This window comes from Chiloscyllium plagiosum, unplaced genomic scaffold (genome assembly GCF_037043375.1).
Source record: "Chiloscyllium plagiosum isolate Xiang-an unplaced genomic scaffold, Cpla_swu_hap1 HiC_scaffold_34, whole genome shotgun sequence".
Lineage (NCBI taxonomy): Eukaryota > Metazoa > Chordata > Chondrichthyes > Orectolobiformes > Hemiscylliidae > Chiloscyllium > Chiloscyllium plagiosum.
Genome location: NW_028270172.1, coordinates 2,225,394 through 2,248,508, shown reverse-complemented (window position 1 = coordinate 2,248,508; position 23,115 = coordinate 2,225,394). Strand labels below are relative to the sequence as shown.

Here is a 23,115-nt window from a genome sequence, read left to right as displayed (position 1 = left end):
AATCTTCTGGGAACCTGGGCAACAGTGCAACACTCGCACAGCAGTCCACTGGAGTTTCAGCTGAGCTTTCATTGTCCAAATTCTAGAGTAGGGCTCAAGGTTAGAAACATGTGATTTGAATGAGAGAATACCATCAACTGAGCCACAGCAGAGAATGGGAAAAGCTGACACTGGATGCAAACAGTAATAAACACTTCCATTTTTCTCTTCATTTTGTTAAAATTACATCAAAATGAACCACAACAAACACCTTCAGGATGTTAGTCATGTTCAATGTATTCACATGCACTCAAACGAAACTATTAAAACTTTTGCAGACATTCTGTCAGAGTTACTTTCTTCTGCCCTTTCAAACACTTTCATCCACTAGTTGAGGACCTGGAACCTATTTGCAAGGAGTGACAATAGTCCAAGGGTATCTCCAGAGAAGAGATAATTGTCTCCTGCATAAAGCTTCAATGTGGTGATAATAGCAACTATTACCCACAGAAAATGACCAGGTGGCAGTTTCCATTTCTTTTTGTTGCTACAAAAAGGAAAACATAAAAATACACAATAATGGTTCGGAAGCTCAAAATGAGACAGCAAGGAAAAGTCTCAACAATAGGAATTGTGGTGTTCAAAAATCCTGTAATTTCCTGTGTGATCCACAATTCCTGCCCATTACTCGACAGCAAAGACATCGCCATGTCTCTTTGACAGCCAGATAATACCACAAGTTCCAAAACTGACTCTCAATGAGCACCAACGTGCTGAGTGGCAAACTGCAGCTTAGAAATTTGTCTGCATTGTACAACTGCTTTCTATTTTGAAGTATACAACCACTCAGGGTGTATCTATGTTTTAATAATACCTCTGCTGTGTTATTCAGCAATGGCCTGGGAATTGCAGACTGCAATATTACCATAGAAACATTTAATGCATTCATAACAAATAGCTCCTTCCATCCTACAGACAACGAGATCAATCCCTAGATATCAGGTGGAAGTTTGTATGAAATGTCTTGCAGGAAGAATACAATACGAACATATTATGTATTCACATCACAACATAGCTACAGTCATTTGTAGCGTAATGTTTCTAATTATTAATGCTTGCTTCCTTTAGTATTTGACTACAAGTTCACTTTGACTCAGTTTCAGTAAGAAATTAGTTAGACAATCTGCTGTTGATTTTGGTTGTGACATTTAACCCAGCCCAAGCCCCAAGTAACATCAGTGAGATGCCAGCAGAAAGTGAGGACTGCAGATGCTGGAGAGTCAGAGTCGAAAAGCATGATGCTGGAAAATCACAACAGGTCAGGCAGCATCCGAGGAGCAGGAGAGAGGCCAGACTGATTTTAGATTTTTGGCCTTATTTCAATGGAGTGTGTGAGCTCGCAGTACTAACCCTGCTATGTGTAGACTGCCTGCTAGTTAGGATAGTGTGATAATCAGCAGAACCATGCACCCACTGAAAAGGAGTTTTGGAACTCATAAAGGTGTGGTCTACTTTTCAAAGATTGTCACTGGACAGCTCCAACTCATAGACAAAAACAAATAAAGAACTATGAACGCTGCAAATCAGAAACATAGTAGAAATTGCTGGAAACACTCAATAGGTCTGGCATTATCTGCGCAGAGAAAAAGAGAGTCAACGTTTCATGTTCAGTGGCCCTTCTTTAGAACAGAAGAAGAATCACTGGGCCTCGCCATCCCTAGTCCATTTGCCAATTCCCTTTAATCTGTGTCCTCTGATTACTCTCCCTTCTATCTCTGAAGACAGTTTCCCAATTTTTTTCCTTGATCAGGTCCATACAGATTTTGAATGTTTCTGTGAAATCTCGTCTCATATTTTACTTCTGTAAAGAGAGCTGTCGTAGTTTCTCTAGATTCTCCAGATAATTTAAGTTGTTTATTCCTGTGCACAGTGATGTAACCGTGCTCCATAGCTGCCTCATGTCTTTATGGTCCAGTTTATTGCTTTGGAGATGCCCCTTTATCATTTATATTAGAGATCTGGAAATGATGGAGGCTGTTTGACTGCCTGAAGATTTGGGCATGAATATGATTCGTCGATGGTCAGAATTCAAAGTATATCCAATAGACCTCCATAGAGAAAGTTAGGATATGGCTCTTATGTGTTATCAACACTGTTAGAGACCAAATGGGTCAAGAGGCCTGTTTCTCTGCAGTACATTCCATGTAATTTAATGACCATGTGAGACAATAATCTGACCCTTGCTTCATGACGACAGTGATCCTGCCTTCTATATTAAGAAATTGCAAGCAAGAACAAGTTCCATACAAAAATTAAAACAAAGAATCTCTTCTGAAACATGTGAAATGCCATGTACACACCAGGTGTGAGATTCAGAAATTCCAAAATGATTTATGGGACTCATTTTGAAAGAAATGCCAGGCCATCACCTTTACCTGTTCAGTGTCCTGTACAATAGTAAATCAGTGATTTATCATTTCATTTCCTTTTTTATCTTGTGTGACTGTTCTCCTTGTCTTATGTTATTTGCTTTTATTATTAATCAAAATTTACTCCAAGAAACTTTGTGTTTTTTTATTTACAGATTTTTTTTTCAAATAATTTATTGTTACTTAGTTAGCTTCAATATTTTGTCCGATTGTCTTTCTGAGAGGATAAATGTTCTCTGTATGCTATCCTCGCTCACTATTTTACTGGTTTGGTCTAATTCTAATCAGTGATTATTTAATATAGACAGAACCATCATTGTCTTTTCATCTTGGTAAAACAATAAATAGAGCATTGACAACAACGTCTCAGTGCATTAAAGAGTAATGAACAAAGTGAATATTCAGGTGACAATATGGCATCAGTCATCCTGAGTCCTGTATTTTCTCTAGCTGCCACCTCAGGCTACCTTTACTTCATGGTAAATGGCAGGAATTGATGAGGTCATCCACCTGGACCTATGCTGTGTTTACAGCCTTTTTGTTGATCAATGGCGAAGATACACCACTGTGGAGTCTTTATTAATCACACACACACGCTTAGCTTAGACCATAGAACATCGAACATTACAGCTCAGTACAGGCCCTTTGGCCCTTGATGTTGCGCCGCCCTGTCATACTAATCTGAAGTCCATCCCACCTACACTATTCCATGTACGTCCATTGGATATTGTATGAGAGTAAAACTACATGACTAATCACTAAGGACTCTCAGGAGCAGGTCGTGAGTTGCACAGCACCACCAAGAGCAGTGGCCAGTGTTGGAACTGCAGGCAATCCCCTGTAATCTGTGCTGGAGCCTCTTTACAAGTTGGATGGGGTGTTTTTCTGGGGTCAGGCTGGCAGGCCCGGGTGAGAGGCATTAGCAGCTGGGATTGGGGGGCAGGGGGAGCATCTAGGGATGCAGATACACACAAAAACACAGACACGCACATGCAAATCGCACACAAAAACACACACAGACACACAAAGCACACTCTCTCTGTCTCTGTCTCGCTCCTCCATCCACTCCCCCGCCCTCCCCCCCCCCCCGCCCCAGCAATATGTCACTTTCAAGCATTTATTGCTTCCTTGCGGGAAATGATCAGAGATACTGTCAGTTCTGGGAATGAGCCCAATGCATGTGGCTTCATGCTGTCACCTCTACTTCCCAGCTCCCTGGCTAACAGCATTAAAAACTGCCAGCAACATCAAAGACATATGAAGTGAAAACCTTGGGGTATCCAGTCATTTCTGTAGGCTAGATATTTCTCAATAATGCTCCCACTATTGTAACAGAAATCTTACAATCTGGACAGCATTTCCAGATGCCTTACTCTCTCCTGTGCATGGTTTCTTGGCTTCCATGAATAAGATAATTTAATATCCCATACTCATGCACAGTTAAAATTTATTGGGCTGTGAGAGTATTAAATCACCTATAATGACAGCTTTGTGACAGAATAGATGAAACTGTGCAGCAATTTATGGATGGCACGGTGGCACAGTGGTTAGCACTGCTACCTTACAGCGCCAGAGACCCGGGTTCAATTCCCATCTCAGGCGACTGTCTGTGTGGAGTTTGCATATTCTCCCCGTGTCTGCGTGGGTTTCCTCCAGGTGCTCCGGTTTCCTCCCACAGTCCAAAAATGTGCAGGTTAGGTGAATTGGCCATGTTAAATTGCCCGTAGTGTTAGGTTAAGGAGTAAATGTAAGGGAATGGGACTGAGTGGGTTGCGTTTCAGCGGGTCGGTGTGGACTTGTTGGGCCGAAGGGCCTGTTTCCACGCTGTAAGTAATCTAATCTAATTTTGATAGAGGATTGTACTGGGTATTATTTCAGCCTGGTGGAGATGCCATTAGCAACCCTTTGAAAGTCAAGGACCTGTAAGACCCAAGGCAAGGGACATCTCTGGAACTGACGCATGTGCCTCTGGATAACCCCGGGTAAACCTTCTGTTTTGCACAAAGCTGGTTATGATACCACCCACCAATTTTGACCCATGAGCTAGTAGAATAACTAATAGGCATGTACAAACATCACAAACAATTTAATTATGGGTAGAAAAGAATTATAGCAGCAAAACTCATTAAACATGTACATAACCACTGCACAGTGCAATTCAATTAATTCATATTTTACCATTTGTTGTTGTCTGGATTCTCCTGTGTAAAAAAAAAACCTGCCATGGATAAAGATTTTAAATTTGAATAATCTCTTTCTTCCTGAATTCTGCTCTTTGCAGTTTTGTGATGGGCTTTGCAATGCTTTATAACATTCAAGTTTCTCAATAACGCTATAAACTATTTAAAACATTCAGAACAGGAATAAAGAACACAATTTAAATGAATAAATGTGTCAGTCCCTCAGTGAATTTATACTTTTTACTCAGTGCTGATTGTTCACATTCCCTTTTTTGTATCAGGTTTTTGTTACATTAAAAAAAATCAGATTGTAATTTATTTTCAATCTTGCTTATATGTTGTATTTTTTTGTATATTCTTTTAAGCTATTAGGATGTGGATGTCACTGACATGGCCAACATGTGTTGCCTGTTTCTAATTGCTCATGACAAGGAGATGGCGAAGCATTATTTTGAATTTCTGTTTGATTAAGGTACTCTCACAGTGTCAGGAAGGAAGTTGAAGCATTTTGACCCAATGATGATGAAGAAACAGCTGATGTAGCTTCAGGTCAGGATGGTGTGCAACTTGGATTGGAACTTGCATACACTTATTTTCCCATGCATCTGCTGCTCCTGCCCTTATAAATGGTAGAGTTTGCGGATTTGAGTAGTGCTGTTGAAGAACCTGGATGAGTTTCTGCACAGCGTTTTTTAAATGGTACACAATGGTACCATTGAGCTTGGTGGTGGAGGAAGTGAATATTGAGGATGGTAGATGGAGTATCAATAAAGCAGAAAGGTTAATCCTAAATGTGTCAAATTTCTTGAATGTTGTTGGAGCTGTGGTCATCCAGGCAAAGGGGGAATATTCCATTGCACATCTAACTTTTTAAGGCTTTGAAGAGTCAGGAGGTGAGTTATTCACTGTGGAATTCCCAGCCTCTGATTTGCTCTTGCAGCCATAATATTTATGCCACCGGTCTAATTTAGTTTCTAGTCAATGGTAACTCCCAGGATATTAACTTCAGTGACATATCCACTTCTGACCTTGAAATCTGAAAAGGATGGTTTGGTCTCAGACAGTTCCTTGAGAAGTCTCTGCAACAAATTGTCCTGCTCTGAGATGATTGGCCTTCAACAGCCACAGCCACTTTCTATGGAGTTAGGCAGGACTACAATTTTCTTTAGATTACTTATTTACTTACATGATTTGGAGATGCCGGTGTTGGACTGGGGTGTACAAAGTTAAAAATCACACAACACCAGGTTATAGTCCAACAGGTTTAATTGGAAGCACACTAGCTTTCGGAGCACAGCTCCTTCATCAGGTGATAGTGGAGGGCTCGATCGTAACGCAGAATTTATAAATAGGTGGGAATTGGAACCAGGTCTCTGGCGCTATGAGGCAGCAGTGCTAACCACTGTGCCACTGTGCCGCCCAACTGAATGGAAAGACTTCTCCCCAATTCCCATTCAGTCATTTTTTGTCAAGGCTCCTTGATGCCACGTTCATCCAAATGCTGCCTTGATGACAAAGCAACCCCTTTCACCTCCTCATGTCAAACTCATCATTTTGTGCATGTTTGGTCTTGGGCTGTACTGAAGGCAGAAGGTGAGTGGTCCTGGATGAACCTACACTGGGCATCAGTGACTAGGTGATTGCTGTGTAGTTTATACCTGTTTGCACTGTCAATGATGCTTCGCGTCACTTTCTGTTGAGTGGGTAATAATTGGCCCAAGAAGATTTGTCTTGCACTTCGATGGACAGTGCATACCTGGGCAGATGTCCATGCTTTCTGTTCATATGTTTTGTTTGTTTTCACTGGCCAAAAGCTAGTTGTAAAGACAGATGACCATTGAGCAAACTTAAACTAACCTCACTAACTGAACCTGGCTCTTTCTGGATTCAGACTCGCACTTCTTCTGTCATGGTAGAAATCTTCTTATCACTTTCAACCAAGGCAGTCTTTTTAATTTAGTTTAAATGGCAATCTCAGAACTAGAAGAGGGGTTAGAAGGTTGGGTGAGCAAGTTTGCAGATGATACGAAAGTCGGAGGAGTTGTTGACAGTGAGGAAGGATGTGGCAGGTTACAGCAGGATATAGAGAAGCTGCAGAGCTGGGCAGAAAGGTGGCAAATGGAATTCAATGTAGCTAAGTGTGAGGTGATTCACTTTGGGAAGAATAACAAAAAGATGGGGTACTGGGCTAATGGTCGGATACTTGGTAGTGTGGATGAGCAGAGGGATCTTGGTGTCCATGTACACAGATCTCTGAAAGTTGCCACCCAGGTAAATAGTGCGGTGAGGAAGGCATATGGCGTACTGGCTTTTATTGGTAGAGGAATTGAGTTCCGGAGTCCTGAGGTCATGATGCAGTTGTATAAGACTCTGGTGCGGCCGCATCTGGAATATTGTGTGCAGTTTTGGTTGCCTGGTATGGAAGGAAGATCGTATGAGGAAAGACTGAGACACTTGGGGCTGTTTTCACTAGAGAAAAGAAGGTTTAGAGGTGACTTGATTGAGGTGTACAAGATGATTAGGGGGTTAGATAGGGTTGACAGTGTGAACCTTTTCCCGCGTATGGAGTCGGGTATTACAAGGGGGCATAGCTTTAAATTAAGGGGGGGTAGATATAGGACTGATGTTAGGGGTAGGTTCTTCACTCAGCGAGTCGTAAGTTCATGGAATGCCCTGCCAGTAGCAGTGGTGGACTCTCCCTCTTTATGGGCATTTAAGCGGGCATTGGATAGGTATATGGAGGATAGTGGGTTAGTATAGGTTAGGTGGGCTTGGATCGGCGCAACATCGAGGGCCAAAGGGCCTGTACTGCGCTGTATTCTTCTATGTTTTATGTTCTATGTTCTAGAAGACTTGAAAACAATGTTAACAAGCCTAAAGCAGAACTAGAGATTAGAAACGTATTTGCTTTCTCTTGCTCTGCAGAGAAGGGTGGATTCCAGAAAAATGCAAATTTCTCTGCTGATTAAACCCTTAAATGAAAGAGCAGAATGAGTAACTGATTTAGAGGAAAGCTGAGGATAAGTACAGATATAGATAATCACGTAATTGATGAATGCGATCTGTGGAATACAATCTTATTGATTGTTTAAATGGATTTTCAGTTGATTACTTTCTCAGGTCGGGGAAAGATGTTGTCCTGATTTTGCAAGTGTTTTTTTTCTATTTGTTATTTATCCCTGTCAAGAAATTGGTTACTTGAAGCAGTGTTCTTGATTTTTTAGCCTGTCCGAGGAATTGATTGAAAAAGTAATGTTTTCTAATTTCATAAACTACAGAATTTGGTGTGATGTTATAATGTTATTGTGTCTGGCTATACACACATCAATTCATGTGGATTGCCAATCTTAAAGGAGAACAAAATATGCCCAAACTAAATCACAGTTGGAAGAAATAGAATGAACTGAGAGAGCGACCAATTGACATCTTCGTCAAACTGACTGGGAAGAAACATCAAAGCTACTATTTTGTGAATGTTTGTGAATCAGAATGAGACAGAAGCCATTTCCCAAAATGGACTTTTATCTTGTCTGAAACAGAAGGAGTCACCATCGTGATTGGTAGACAGATGCAACCTTTAATCATTGCTGATAGGCTTTTGAAAACCGAAAGAAACAAATTAACAGAAGCACAAATGCTTCTTCAGTGGGTATCAATTTTGTTTGTCTTCCCATCTATATGTATCTTAAAATTAGCATTGGACAGAAGGATTATTATTTGCTCCTGTTGACAACCAATACTTCATGCCTGCATTGAGGCAATTGGAAGGCTAATGTACATCAGTACTTGCTACAACAAACACTTTAAACAACAAAGTGATGAACTTTCCCTATTGATTATGTTGTTTGTTGCTTGTCTTTCCATGTACAAGGAGTAAGGTTGCATCATCATGTTTGTTTAGGTCATTAGAGCATCCAAGCACCACGCGAAAGTTAATACATGAGGATATCTGGGATTGGGAGTCAGCTGGTAATAATTATTAATATGGCTTCAAGTTGGAGACAGCAGCTGCTGGCTGGAAGCCCAGTTTTAAAATTACACCTGTTCTCGTTTCTTCTCCCAGTTTTGGCACCCCTCCATTACCCTGGGTTACAATCAATCTTCATTAAAATTTTATCGTATCTGATTGTCTCTCTATTGTGAACTGACTTTTATAATATGTAATTAGGTAAAATTTTTATCTCACAACAGCTGTGTACCAGCATCATTCTCAATCATTTCTGAATTAACAATAGAGAAACTTTCTCGTGACTCTTCAGAAATTAAAAAGAGCCATATCAGACTCGAAATGTTAACTCTGTTTCTCTGTCCACAGATGCTATCAGACCTGCTGTGTTTCTCCAGCACTTTCTGTTTTTTTTTATTTCAGATTTCCAACATCTGTTGGACTTTGCTTTTATTTTAGTGAATGATTTTTCTTGATATAATGTTTTCTGGAATTTGGATTTTATACTGATGGCATATGGGTTTTATTTTATTTTGTGAAGGAGTTTAAGCATTAACAATGGTTTTAAAACAGTATATTGCCAAAAAAGAACAGATGCCTGAAGGCCTCTGGACTGTTAATGGAGATTTGTTTAAATTATGGAGTTTTATGTTGGTAAAAAGAAACATAGAAAGAAATGCTTGAATTTTTGGTTTAGAATACTCAAGAATTTATGTTAATTTAGAAAAATTCAGAGACTGGAATGTTTTTTGGAAGAAGATGTGCTTGAGATTTGCTGTAAGAAGAGCTTCTCCAAGAAAAACAAGTTGGTTCAGAGCAGTTTAAGAATAAATTACAACAGTATAACAGTTTCGGTTTGTGAAAATTGCATGAAAATTACCTGTGGTATGCTTTGAGTATTGGCGGGACTGTCAACACACCCCTAACTCCAGATTTCAACTGCTAGTCACCCAATTATCACATTTATCATATTTACACTAATTCTGAAGAGAATTTTCACAAACAGCCACACATTCAAATCCTGCTCTTCACATCATGGGCTGGCATTGACTTAAAGAACATGAGGAATCCCTTCCTACAGAACAGCAGCATTATGAGGGAAAATCATAATATGCTCAGTATGCACATTGTCAACTGAATTTGTTATGTTTTTTGATTCATTTACAGGATGTGGGGCTGAGGTTTGGAAGGTACTGTTTAAGGAGCATTGGTGAATTTCTTATTGTTATTACTGAGTGTCAGTGGTGAGGGATGGTGCCTGTGGATGTGATGCCAATCACATGGCTTGCTTTGTCCTGGATGGTGTCAAGCTTCTTGAGAGTTGGAGCTGCACTGTTTTTTTAATGACCCTAAATTTTATTCGTGACTTAGTTGTCAACAAGCCATATTGTTCTATTTCTATGGATAATTTAGGTATTAATTGAATCGTCAAAGTCTGGGATGAATGATGTTACTGAAAGTGGATATTATTGAGATTCAGCAAGAAAAATGCTTTTAGACTGGAAACAATTGGCTCAGAAAATGCCCAGAGTCCATCAGCAACCGGTGCCATCAGCAACCGGTGCCATCAGCAACCGGTGCCATCAACAACCGGTGCCATCAGCAACCGGTGCCATCAGCAACCGGTACCATCAACAACCAGTGTCATCAGCAACCAGTGCCATCAGCAACCGGTACCATCAACAACCAGTGCCATCAGCAACCAGTGCCATCAGCAACCGGTGCCATCAGCAACCGGTACCATCAGCAACCGGTGCCATCAGCAACCGGTACCATCAACAACCGGTGCCATCAGCAACCAGTGCCATCAGCAACCGGTACCATCAACAACCGGTGCCATCAGCAACCGGTGCCATCAACAACCGGTGCCATCAACAACCGGTGCCATCAGCAACCGGTGCCATCAGCAACCGGTGCCATTCACTAGCATATTCTGGAGGCATTATCATAATGTTTACAAACACAGACTGATAAAAAGTGTAATAATAGAATGAAAGTCACATGTTATATGTGCCATTAATGATCAGATTGCATTCTGGGAACCAATTCCTTCGCAACTACAAAGGTGAAAAACCCAATAAACTTCAAGCAAATTACACGGTTGTGCTGAATGTAAGAGACATACGTTTTGAATAACTATCTATGATCAGCTCCAGACTGGAATCATCAAGAAGCAAGATGACTTGTGTGGTGCCTGTTATGATCTTCCCTGACATTAAGACTGAATTAAATCAGTGACTTAGATCAGAATGTGTTTGTACAAGATGGCAAAAGTAATGCAGGCAAAGTCTCATTTAGTTCATCCAAACCGATATCAGATCCTCTTCATGATATCTAACCAGCTTGGTCCAAGTTACCTCCATGGTCCTTTTTCAAACAGGCCATTGCAACTATTAATTTGTCTTCTTTGTGCAAAATCTATTTTCTGACCACCAGTTGTAACCTATACCTCTCATTCAGGTATCTTCGCTCATAGTGCTAGGGATTTACCTTAGCTCTGATGTTAATCCCCCAAGATTTCCATTGGGTCCTTTTCCTTCTTTCAAAGGCTAATGAGTTTGTGATTTTCTGTCTGTCCTCATAAATTCATTTTTCAATGGTGGGAGAAAGCTTCGCGGCTCATCTATCTCAGCAGGACACAAACTGAAAGGTGTCTCTGCATCTTCCACTCTATACTTGGTTTAACATCACTCTGTCTCAGAGAAGAAGTCAGAGTGTAGCCTTGGAATGTTGGTGAGATCACATGAGTCATCTGCTGCACTTGAAGGCTAGATGAATCACTTCAGTGAAGGCCCAGTTTGCCGCAATGAGCTCACATGGAGTTAACCCTTGCTCGGTGTGATTTGAAACTTTTAAAAATATCCTGTGGTTATGTGATAGTAAATTCCTGCCCACCATTGGTGTCCCCTTTTATATTTATTGTCAACTAGAGTTTCGTATTGGCCGTGATTGATTTGTGTTTCAATGAATATTTTGACAGTAACCTTGAATCAGAGCACGACACATCTTGCTGACCTTTGGTCATGAGCTACCATCCCCTACTGTATATTCTGCACATACTCAAACCAACAAGCACATTTGGCACCCAATTAGCACTAGCATGCTTGACCTGTTTGGGAGGAAGGAGTGCTCCTTTAGTGACTTTTTCTTTGCATGTGATGCCCAAGGTGTGTCATAGACATCAGAGATTAAATTATTCAGCCTTGTCCCTTGATTGGTGTTGGTTACCCAGGCCAGACAGTGATAAACTGAGGATAAAGGTTTGTAGATAAACAACTTGGTCATGTGGTCAATTTGTTACTTTTCCATTCCTGTTCTTACATTGACCAAAGTGGTAGACTCCTTTCCCAATGTCCATGTTGAGCTCTTCATCAAGTGATAGTTGATGCCAATGCCAGTCACTGCTAATGCCAGTCTGCTGATTGCTTCCAGTAGAGAGCTGTTGAGTCTGATCACAGACAGAGACAACAACCTACCTTGTCACTATCATTAAAGGTGAGGGAGAATATGGCAATATTGGGACAGGTAATTCATGAGCCTGGTCTCTGTGGGTGACTTACAGCATCATCAGTGAACAGTGAGAGCACTTTGTCTTGGCTTTCAGTCTTGATAGATTGTGAAGGTTCCCATCTGGTCAACTGTGGAACTGCTTGACTGACCTGGGCACATAATTAAATATTCTGTTCTCTTTGTCTGTCACAGTGTTTAGCATGTCCTGTACCCAAATCATTGCTCTGTTACAGAATTAATTAAAATTCCACTTAAGATAGAATTAAAGTCAACTTTAATAAAATTTTACTGTTAGAACTGTTGATATAAAAATGTTCAGGCTGGCATAGTTGTAAAAGATTAGATATTAAAAGGTAGCTTTCAGCAGAGTTAATCAAAAGATGAAATATTAATCAAATTACACTTTTGCATTGTGAGTATATATTTTATTTACATTGTAAATTATTAACATTTTTCGTTAGATTTAAATATGTTCATAAGATTAAAGGAAATGTGATTTTACCCCTTGTAATTCCATCTGGGGTTAACTGCTGTAAATTCATGTTCAAAATTTTGTAACAGGAACCACTGAGAAGGCAAATTGGTCAAATGCTTTCACTTTGTAATAAAATTAACACATTCAAGCTAGATTTGATTCTGATGTGTTTTAAGAATCATGTATTTATTGTATTTCATCAACCGTTCATTTATAATGGAAACCTATTTCATATTAGGGAAGGTGTGTGATATTTCCCAGCCCAGGGCAAGTGTCTAATGGAAAACTCTCAATTTCATTGCAGGTTTCTGTAGGGAGATGTTGTTGCACAAAATGAGTTTATTCCATGAACACTTGAAATATTGATTTTCTTTCCGATATCTTGCAGGAATCATCAGAACAGCCTTACCGAATATGGATAGAGAAGCAAGAGAACAATATTCGGTCGTCATTCAAGCTAAAGATATGGCTGGGCAGATCGGAGGGCTGTCGGGCTCTACAACTATTAATATAACTCTAACTGATGCCAATGACAATCCCCCCAAGTTCCCACAAAGTATGTACCGGGTTCTAATCAGCATGTTACTTACCTTAAAATGACAGTCTACCTCAGTGGTTTGTGTCACATAGACATTGTAGTCTGCATGGTCTCTGATTACCTGCTGTGTATAACCTTGTTTGGTAGATCCATTATCATTTGCGTCTCCTTATTGCAAGAGCTTATTTACAGGAGAAAATCTAATCTCTGTCAAAAGCTGTGTAAAAACCTCTGGTTTCTTACTGGCGTGAAATATTCCACTGACACTGGAATATTTGACTGCATCACTGTCACAAGTTTATTCCAGAGACTGAGGCTGAAGGAATTCACCCTCCATTGTCTGAATATGAGGTGGGGAGGGTTGAGACCTTACATTTGGATGAGTGATGAGAAACCTTAAAATGCTGTTCTCTGCAACAATGTTCATCCCTTTGGAGCTGTGCCATTGAAGTCCAACAATAACCTGAATTCACAGAGCATCCTTAACACAGAAAAAGCATTCCAAGAATTTGCTTCACAGGATTACTTAAAACAAACATTGTAGGTTGTACACAGATTTAACAGCAGAGTTAACGACAGCACTGACAGAAATCTGCTCAAGACCCTGCTCAGGAAGGGAATAATGATTATGCAGAAGATGACAACAGTCTGGCACTCATTTTCAATCCAACTCTTTATAATACATCCCCTTATGAGAGTGTGAGTTTGAAGAATTTACCTTAAAATATCTGGAAATGTGATTGCAATTTATTAATAAGAAAACATTTAGCTGCATAAAATACTCCACTGAAACTTCCACCATCTAACAGCATCTCAACCCCACTTCCTTTCAGTTCATCTACAATCTACTGTTCCTAATCTCTTAAATTCCATATCCAATTCCCCTTTTCACATTTAGGCTTTGTCAGACCGATACTTCTATCACCCAGAATAAAGCCATCACTTTCCATCCCCGGCCCTTCCTTGTCCATGGGTACAATCTATGCTTGCCCAGATCCCTGCAATGAGCTCTCTGCTGGATCTCGCCTGGCCCTGGTGTAAATGTCAGGAGGAAGCTCGCTCTAACTAGTAGTCTTGCCTCACATCCATTTTTCAGGATGATAATTGGCAGAATGCCCCAGCCAAGAGAAAAATTCCCAACTCTTGAGGGCGATTAACCAATTAAAAGGCTAGCAACCCTCTTGACCAACTAAGTGCAGCAATCTGTGCTCAGATTGCAATGAGCCTGAGCTATGATCAATGGTGCCCAGACTCTGGGAGTAAGTTAACTCTGGGCTCACACTGGGTCTAGGCTGGCAGGGGATGGAGAAGTCTGAAGGATAGATAACTGCCATGTGTAGATGGGCTGAGGGTGAGGGGAATGGCAGATGTCTGAGAGTATCTGGGTAAGAGTATCTCATTCCCCACCTGGGACTCATGGAGGAGGTGCCTACTGGGAGATGTGGCAAGTTGGACACTTGCTCCTGTCAGGGGCAGAATTGCAGCGATGACAAAAGGAGATACATAAACAGCCAATAACGAGCCAGTAAATTAGTTTGTCACAAGGAGGGAAAATTTCCTGACACTAACTTGTTTTTTTTTAAATTGCTTTGTGTGCAAGGGCAGGTTGGTGGCTGTCAGAAACAGTACCCTGGGTGGTGCCCACATTTACTACCCACCATCTCCTTTGCAGTTATCTTTCACCAGGGACCATGAAGTTTGGCTTCTGATCTACACTAGTCCTATTCACTTTTGATTGCAGATTTAAACAATCAACTATCGCTTTGAACACTTCCTATCACACAACCGTTGACAGGATCCACTGGGTCTCTGCAGCCCTCATTGGAACTAAACTCACCAACATCATGTTCTCACTGTCCCTTGTTAATCTTTCTTTACTCTTTGTGCTCGCTTCTCTTCACTGGTCCCATTTTCTCACAGATTGCTTCTGTTGGGCAATGTTTCCATGTTAAGACTCTCTTTTGAAATAATTCTTCTCCTTGGACAGGAAATTAATGTTTCACTTTACACCTGGTATGGCATCAGCGATTTCTTGCCTGTTCCCTGACTGTCATCCCATTCCCATCAGACCAGGGGCTCTGTTGATGTAGCGATCAGAATCTCTTTGTCTGATTGAGCCAAGGAGTTCCATTTAACCTACATGCTCCATTATGCAAGCAGCCTGTTTTGGTGTCTAAATATGATATATCATAACCCCTATTCAGAAAATGCATTGACCATAATGTTTTGGACACAATGAGGCTTCACTCAAGTGTCGCAGGAAGAAACTTTTCAACCTTTCAGTGTTTTGACAAAATGTAATCTGTCAAAGTCAAAAGGCAGTTTTAGTGTCAGGCAGCAAACATTCAACACTAATACAAAAACTTCAAATGCCACAAACACATAATAAAAATGGAGAATGGTGGAAGCAGATTGAGGGTCAGGCATTGCCTGTGAAGTGAGCGAGAGAGAGAGAGAGAAACATGGTTAGTGGGCAGAAATTTCCTGGGTCCTGAATCACATGGGCACCTCGAAAAACTTTGGAAGATTTGTGAGAAGTCGAGAGAGAGATTTTGGGACTTTGGGAGCAACAAGTCACATTTCCAATGAAGTTCCTGATGTTGAGATGAGATTCTCAAGAGAGACCAGTGAAAGTATCGCTCATTATTACTCTCATTACTACCTAATCTTGCCTTATGAATATGCAGATTTCTACTCTCCCACCAGACTGCCAGAAACTAGATTCCTGAAAGTCTAAGCAGATACCTGGAGGCTCGAGGTCTCTGCTTGCTCCCCTGGATCATTGTCTTGGGCACATAACACCAGTGGCTCAGGGCACTGTCCATGAGCAGAGGTCATATACGACACATTCACAGATACTGGCATCATTATCTTCTCTGCACCATCATGCCACATTTCTGATCCTCTCACATTGTGGTTCTGCATGACATTGCTGCATTTGGAGAGCACCAACTCGTCACATTGTAATGCTGCTGCCAGGACACAGTGTGCAGGGACAGAGTCCCAGCTCAGGGACTGCACCATGCTCCAACTTGGGGCTGCTCGCTCTCTTTCTTCTCACAGACTGAGTGTCCCCCACACCCCTGCCTTGCCTTGGTTTGCTTTAACATTTAACAGTTGGCCTGCACAGCAAGTGCTAATACAGTCAAACCATACACAGGCTGGACTATGTGCCAGCACTGTGCCATATCAGTCTCATGGCTGGACTATGTGCCAGCACTGTGCCATATCAGTTTCATAGATGGACTATGTGCTCGCACTGTGCTACATCAGTCCCACAGCTGGACTATGTGCTAGCACTGTGCTATATCAGTTTAGCAGATGGAGTATGTGCTTACACTGTGCTATATCAGTCTCACAGCTAGACTATGTGCTCGCACTGTGCTAAATCAGTCTCATAGCTGGACTTTGTGCTAACACTGTGCTGTATCAGTCTCAAAGCTGGGCTATGTGTTAATACTATGCTATATCAGTGTGCTAGCACTGTGCTAGATCAGTCTCACAGCGAGACTATGTGCTAGCACTATGCTATATCAGTCTCACAGATGGACTATGTGCCAGCACTGTGCTATATTAGTTTCGCCGATGGTCTATGTGCGAGCACTGTTCGACATCAGTCTCACAGCTGGACTATGTGCTACCACTGTGCTATACCAGTTTCACAGATGGACTATGTGCTAACACTGTGCTATATCAGTTTCACAGATGGGCTATGTACTAACACTGTGCTATATCAGTTTGATAGATGGACTATGTGCTAACACTGTGCAATATCAGTCTCACAGCTGGACTATGTGCTCGCACTGTGCTACATCAGTCTAACAGCTGGTCTATGTGCTAGCACTGTACTATATCAGTATCACAGATGGACTGTGTGCTCGCACTGTGCTACATCAGTCTAACAGCTGGTCTATGTGCTAGCACTGTACTATATCAGTCTCACAGCTGGACCATGTGCGAACACTGTGCTATATCAGTTTAACAGATGGACTATGTGCTAACACTGTGCTATATCCATCTCACAGGTAGACTATGTGCCAGCACTGTGCTACATCAGTCTCACAGTGGGACTATGTACTAGCACTGTGCTATATCAGTCTCACAGCTGGACTATGTGCTAACACTGTGCTATATCAGTTTAACAAATGGAGTATGTGCTTACACTGTGCTATATCCGTCTCACAGGTAGACTATGTGCCAGCACTGTGCTACATCAGTCCCACTGCTGGACTATGTACTAACACTGTGCTATATCAGTCTCACAGCGGGACTATGTGCTTACACTTGGTAAAGTAGTTGAAAAGGTTGTAAGAGATATGATTTATAATCATCTAGAAAAGTATAATTTGATTAGGGATAGTCAGTACAGTTTTGTGAAGGGTAGGTTGTCCCTCACACACCTTATTGAGTTCTTTAAGAAGGTGACCAAACAGGTAGATGAGAGTAAACCGGTTGATGTGGTGTATATGGATTTCAGCAATGCGTTCGATAAAGTTCCCCACAGTAGGTTTTCATACAAAATGCAGAGGAATGGGATTGTAGGAGATATAGCAGTTTGGATCAGTAATTGGCCTTGCAGAAAGAAGACAGAGGGTGGTGGTTGATGGGAAATGTTCATCCTGGAGTCCAGTTACTAGTGGTGTACCGCAAGGGTCGGTGTTGGGTCCACTGCTGTTTGTCATTTTTATAAACGACCTGGATGAGGTCGGTGAATGGTGGGTTAGTAAATTTGCAGATGACACTAAGGTCAGTGGAGTTGGAGATATTGACAAAGGATGTTGGAGGTTACAGAGAGACATAGATAAGCTGCAGAGCTGGGCTGAGAGGTAGCAAATGGAGTTTAATGCGGAGGTGATTCACTTTGGTCAGAGTAACCGGAATGCAAAGTACTGGGCTAATGATCAGCTTCTTGGTAGTGTAGATGAGCAGAGAGATCTCGGTGTCCAGGTACACAGATCCTTGAAAGTTGCCCCCCAGGTTGACAGGGTTGTTAAGAAGACATATAGTGTTTTAGCTTTTATTAATAGAGGGATGGATTTCCAGAACCATGAGGTTATGCTACAGCTGTACAAAACTCTGGTGCGGCCGCACTTGGAGTATTGTGTATAGTTCTGCTCACCGCATTATAAGAAGGATGTGGAAGCTTTGGAAAGGGTGCAGAGGAGATTTACTAAGATGTTGCCTGGTATGGAGGGAAGGTCTTATGAGAAAAGGCTGAGGGACTTGAGGCTGTTTTCGTTAGAGAGAAGAAGGTTGAGAGGTGACTTAATAGAGACATATAAGATAATCAGAGGGTTAGATAGGGTAGACAGGGAGAGCCTTTTTCCAAGTATGTTAACGGTGAGCACGAGGGAGCATAGCTTTAAATTGAGGGGTGATAGATATAGGACAGATGTCAGAGGTAGTTTCTTTACTCAGAGAGTAGTAAGTATATGGAATGCTTTGCCTGCAACGGTAGTAGATTCTCCAACTTTAAGTACATTTAAGTCGACATTGGACAAGCATATGGACGTACATGGAATAGTGTAGGTTAGATGGGCTTCAGATTAGTATGACAGGCCGGCGCAACATTGAGGGCCGAAGGGCCTGTAGTGCGTTGTTATGTTCTATGTTCTATGTGCTAGCACTGTGATACCAGTCTCACAGCTGGACTCTGTGCCAGCAATATTCTATATCGGTCTCACAGCTGGACCGTGTGCTAGCACTGTGCTAGGTCAGTCTCACAGCTGGATTAAGTGCGAGCACTGTGCTATATCAGTCCCAGAGCTGGACAATGTGTGAGCACTGTCCTATATCAGTCTCACAGCTGGACTATGTGCTTGCACTGTGCTATATCAGTTTCAAAGATGGACTATGTGCTAACAATGTGTTATATCAGCCTCCCAATGGTCCATGTACTAGCACTGTGCTGTATCAGTTTCACAGATGGACTATGTGCCAGCACTGTGCCATATCAGTTTCATAGATAGACTGTGTGCTAGTATTGTGCTATATCAGTCCCACAGCTGGACTATGTGCTAGCATTGTGCTATATCAGTCTCACAGCTGGACCATGTGCTAACACTGTGCTATATCACTTTAACAGATGGAGTATGTGCTTACACTGTGCTATATCAGTTTCATAGATGGACTATGTGCTAGCACTGTGCTATATCACTTTAACAGATGGACTATGTACTAGCGCTGTGCTATATCAGTCTCACAGCTGGACTATGTGCGAGCACTGTGCTATATCAGACTCACAGCTAGACTATGTGCTAGCACTGTGCTATATCAGTTTCACAGATGGACTATGTGCTAAAACTGTGCTATAACAGACTCACAGCTAGACTATGTGCTAGCACTGTGCTATATCAGACTCACAGCTAGACTATGTGCTAGCACTGTGCTATATCAGTTTCACAGATGGACTATGTGCTAACACTGTGCTATAACAGACTCACAGCTAGACTATGTGCTAGCACTGTGCTATATCAGTTTCACAGATGGACTATGTGCTAAAACTGTGCTATATCAGTCTCACAGCTGGACTATGTGCGAGCACTGTTCTACATCAGTCCCACAGCTGGATTATGTGCTAGCTTTTTGCTTTATCAGTTTCACAGATGGACTATGTGCTCGCACTGTGCTATATCAGTTTCGCAGATGGACTATGTGCTAACACTGTGCTATATCAGTTTGATAGATGGACTATGTGCTAATACTGTGCAGTATCAGTCTCACAGGTGGACTGTGTGCTCGCACTGTGCTACATCAGTCCCACAGCTGGACTATGTGCTAACACTGTGCCATATCAGTCTGACAGCTATACTATGTGCTAATACTGTGCTATATCAGTTTAACAGATGGGGTATGTGCTCACACTGTGCTATATCAGTTTCACAACTGGACTATGTGCTAGCACTGTGCTATATCACTTTAACAGATGGAGTATGTGCTAGCACTGTGCTATATCAGTCTCACAGCTGGACTATGTGCTAGCACTGTGCTAAGTCAATCTCACAGCTGGCTATGTGCTAACACTGTTCTATATCAGTCCCACAGCTAGACTATGTGCTGGAACTGTGCTATATCAGTCTCACAGCTGGCCTATGTGCTAACACCGTGCAATATTAGTCTCACAGCTGGACTATACGCTAGCACTGTGCTATATCAGTCTCATAGCTGGACTACATGCAATCACTGTGCTATATCAGTTTCACAGATGGACTATATGATCGCACTGTGCTATATCAGTCCCACAGCTGGACTATGTGGAAACACTATGCTATGTGAGTTTCTCAGATGGACTGTGTTATGTGCTAACACTGTGCTATATCAGTCTCACAGCTGGGCTTTGTGCTAACACTGTGCTATATCAGTTTCACAGCTGGGCTATGTGCTAACACTGTGCTATATTAGTTTCACAGCTGGGCTATGTGCTAACACTGTGCTATATTAGTTTCACAGCGGGACTATGTACTTGCACTGTGCTATTTCAGTCTCACAGCTGGGCTATGTGCTAACACTGTGCTATGTCAGTTTCACAGCTGGGCTATGTGCTAACACCACAAATGCCATCCCGAATTCCCAATTCCTCCGCCTCCGCCGTATCTGCTCCCAGGAGGACCAGTTCCATCACAGAACACACCAGGTGGCCTCCTTCTTTAGAGACCGCAATTTCCCTTCCCATGTTGTTAAAGATGCCCTCCAACGCATCTCGTCTACATCCCGCACCTCCGCCCTCAGTCCCCACCCCTCCAACCGTAACAAGGACAGAACGCCCCTGGTGCTCACCTTCCACCCTACCAACCTTCGCATAAACCAAATCATCCGCCGACATTTCCGCCACTTCCAAACAGACCCCACCACCAGGGATATATTTCCCTCCCCACCCCTTTCCGCCTTCCGCAAAGACCGTTCCCTCCGTGACTATCTGGTCAGGTCCACGGCCCCCTGCAACCCACCCTCCCATCCTGGCACTTTCCCCTGCCTCCGCAGGAACTGTAAAACCTGCGCCCACACCTCCTCCCTCACCTCTATCCAAGGCCCTAAAGGAGCCTTCCACATCCATCAAAATTTTACTTGCACATCCACTAATATCATTTATTGTATCCGTTGCTCCCGATGCGGTCTCCTCTACATTGGGGAGACTGGGCGCCTCCTAGCAGAGCGCTTTAGGGAACATCTCCGGGACATCCGCACCAATCAACCACACCGCCCCGTGGCCCAACATTTCAATTCCCCCTCCCACTCTGCCGAGGACATGTAGGTCCTGGGCCTCCTTCACCGCCGCTCCCTCACCACCAGAAGCCTGGAGGAAGAACGCCTCATCTTCCGCCTCGAAACACTTCAACCCCAGGGCATCAATGTGGACTTGGATGAGGTCAGAGAATGGTGGGTTAGTAAATTTGCAGGTGACACTAAGGTCGGTGGAGTTGTGGATATTGACAAACGATGTTGTAGGTTACAGAGAGACATAGATAAGCTGTAGAGCTGGGCTGAGAGGTGTCAAATGCAGTTTAATGCGGAGGTGATTCACTTTGGTCAGAGTAACCGGAATGCAAAGTACTGGGCTAATGGTAAGATTCTTGGTAGTGTAGATGAGCAGAGAGATCTCGGTGTCCAGGTACACAGATCCTTGAAAGTTGCCAACCGGGTTGACAGGGTTGTTAAGAAGGCATACAGTGTTTTAGCTTTTATTAATAGAGGGATCGAGTTCCAGAACCATGAGGTTATGCTACAGCTGTACAAAACACTAGTGCGGCTGCACTTGGAATATTGTGTATACTTTCTGGTCACCGCATGATAAGAAGGATGTGGAAGCTTTGGAAAGGATGCAGAGGAGATTTACTAGGATGTTGCCTGGTATGGAGGGAAGGTCCTATGAGGAAAGGCTGAGGGACTTGAAGCTGTTTTCCTTCGAGAGAAGAAGGTTGAGAGGTGACTTAATAGAGACATATAAGATAATCAGAGGGTTAGATAGCGTGGACAGATGGTCTATGTGCTAGCACTGTGCCATAGCAGTCTCAGAGCTGGACTATGTGCTAACACTGTGCTATATCAGTCTCACAGCTGGACCATGTGCTAGCACTGTGCTATATCTGTTTCACAGATGGACTATGTTCTAACACTGTGCTATATCAGTCTCACAGCTGGACTATGTGCGAGCACTGTTCTACATCAGTCCCACAGCTGGATTATGTGCTAGCTTTTTGCTTTATCAGTTTCACAGATGGACTATGTGCTAGCACTGTGCTATATCAGTTTCACAGATGGACTATGTGCTAGCACTGTGCTATATCAGTTTGATTGATGGACTATGTGCTAATACTGTGCAGTATCAGTCTCACAGCTGGACTGTGTGCTCGCACTGTGCTACACCAGTCCCACAGCTGGACTATGTGCTAACACTGTGCTATATCAATTTAACAGATGGGGTATGTGCTCACACTGTGCTATATCAGTTTCACAACTGGACTATGTGCTAGCACTGTGCTATATCACTTTAACAGATGGAGTATGTGCTAGCACTGTGCTATATCAGTTTCACTGTTGGACTATGTGCTAGCACTGTGCTATATCAGTTTGATAGATGGACTATGTGCTAACACTGTGCTATATCAGTCCCACAGCTGGACTATGTGCCCGTACTGTGCCATATCAGTCTGACAGCTGGACTATGTGCTAACACTGTGCTATATCAGTTTAACAGATGGAGTATGTGCTTACACTGTGCTATATCAGTCTCACAGCTAGACTATGTGCTAGCTCTGTGCTATATCAGTTTCACGGATGGACTATGTGCTCGCACTGTTCTACATCAGTCTCACAGCTGTACTATGTGCTAGCACTGTGCTATATCAGTTTAACAGATGGGGTATGTGCTCACACTGTGCTATATCAGTTTCACAACTGGACTATGTGCTAACACTGTGCTATATCACTTTAACAGATGGAGTATGTGCCTAGACTGTGCTATATCAGTCTCACAGCTGGGCTTTGTGCTAACACTGTGCTATGTGAGGTGATTCACTTTGGTAAGAGTAACAAAAACATGGGATACTGGGCTAATGGTT

General features: G+C 42.4%; 1 protein-coding gene across 8 annotated transcripts in view; it reads left to right on the top strand.

Moving 5' to 3' along the window:
- Positions 1-23,115, top strand: part of LOC122564564 (cadherin-18-like) — a 760,480-nt gene that overhangs the window by 664,378 nt on the left and 72,987 nt on the right. For all 8 annotated transcript variants that reach the window (XM_087978470.1, XM_043719646.2, XM_087978469.1 and 5 more), the window contains one exon: positions 12,908-13,075. In XM_087978470.1, the coding sequence (XP_087834596.1) occupies positions 12,908-13,075 (168 nt within the window). The remainder of the gene's footprint in view (positions 1-12,907; positions 13,076-23,115) is intronic.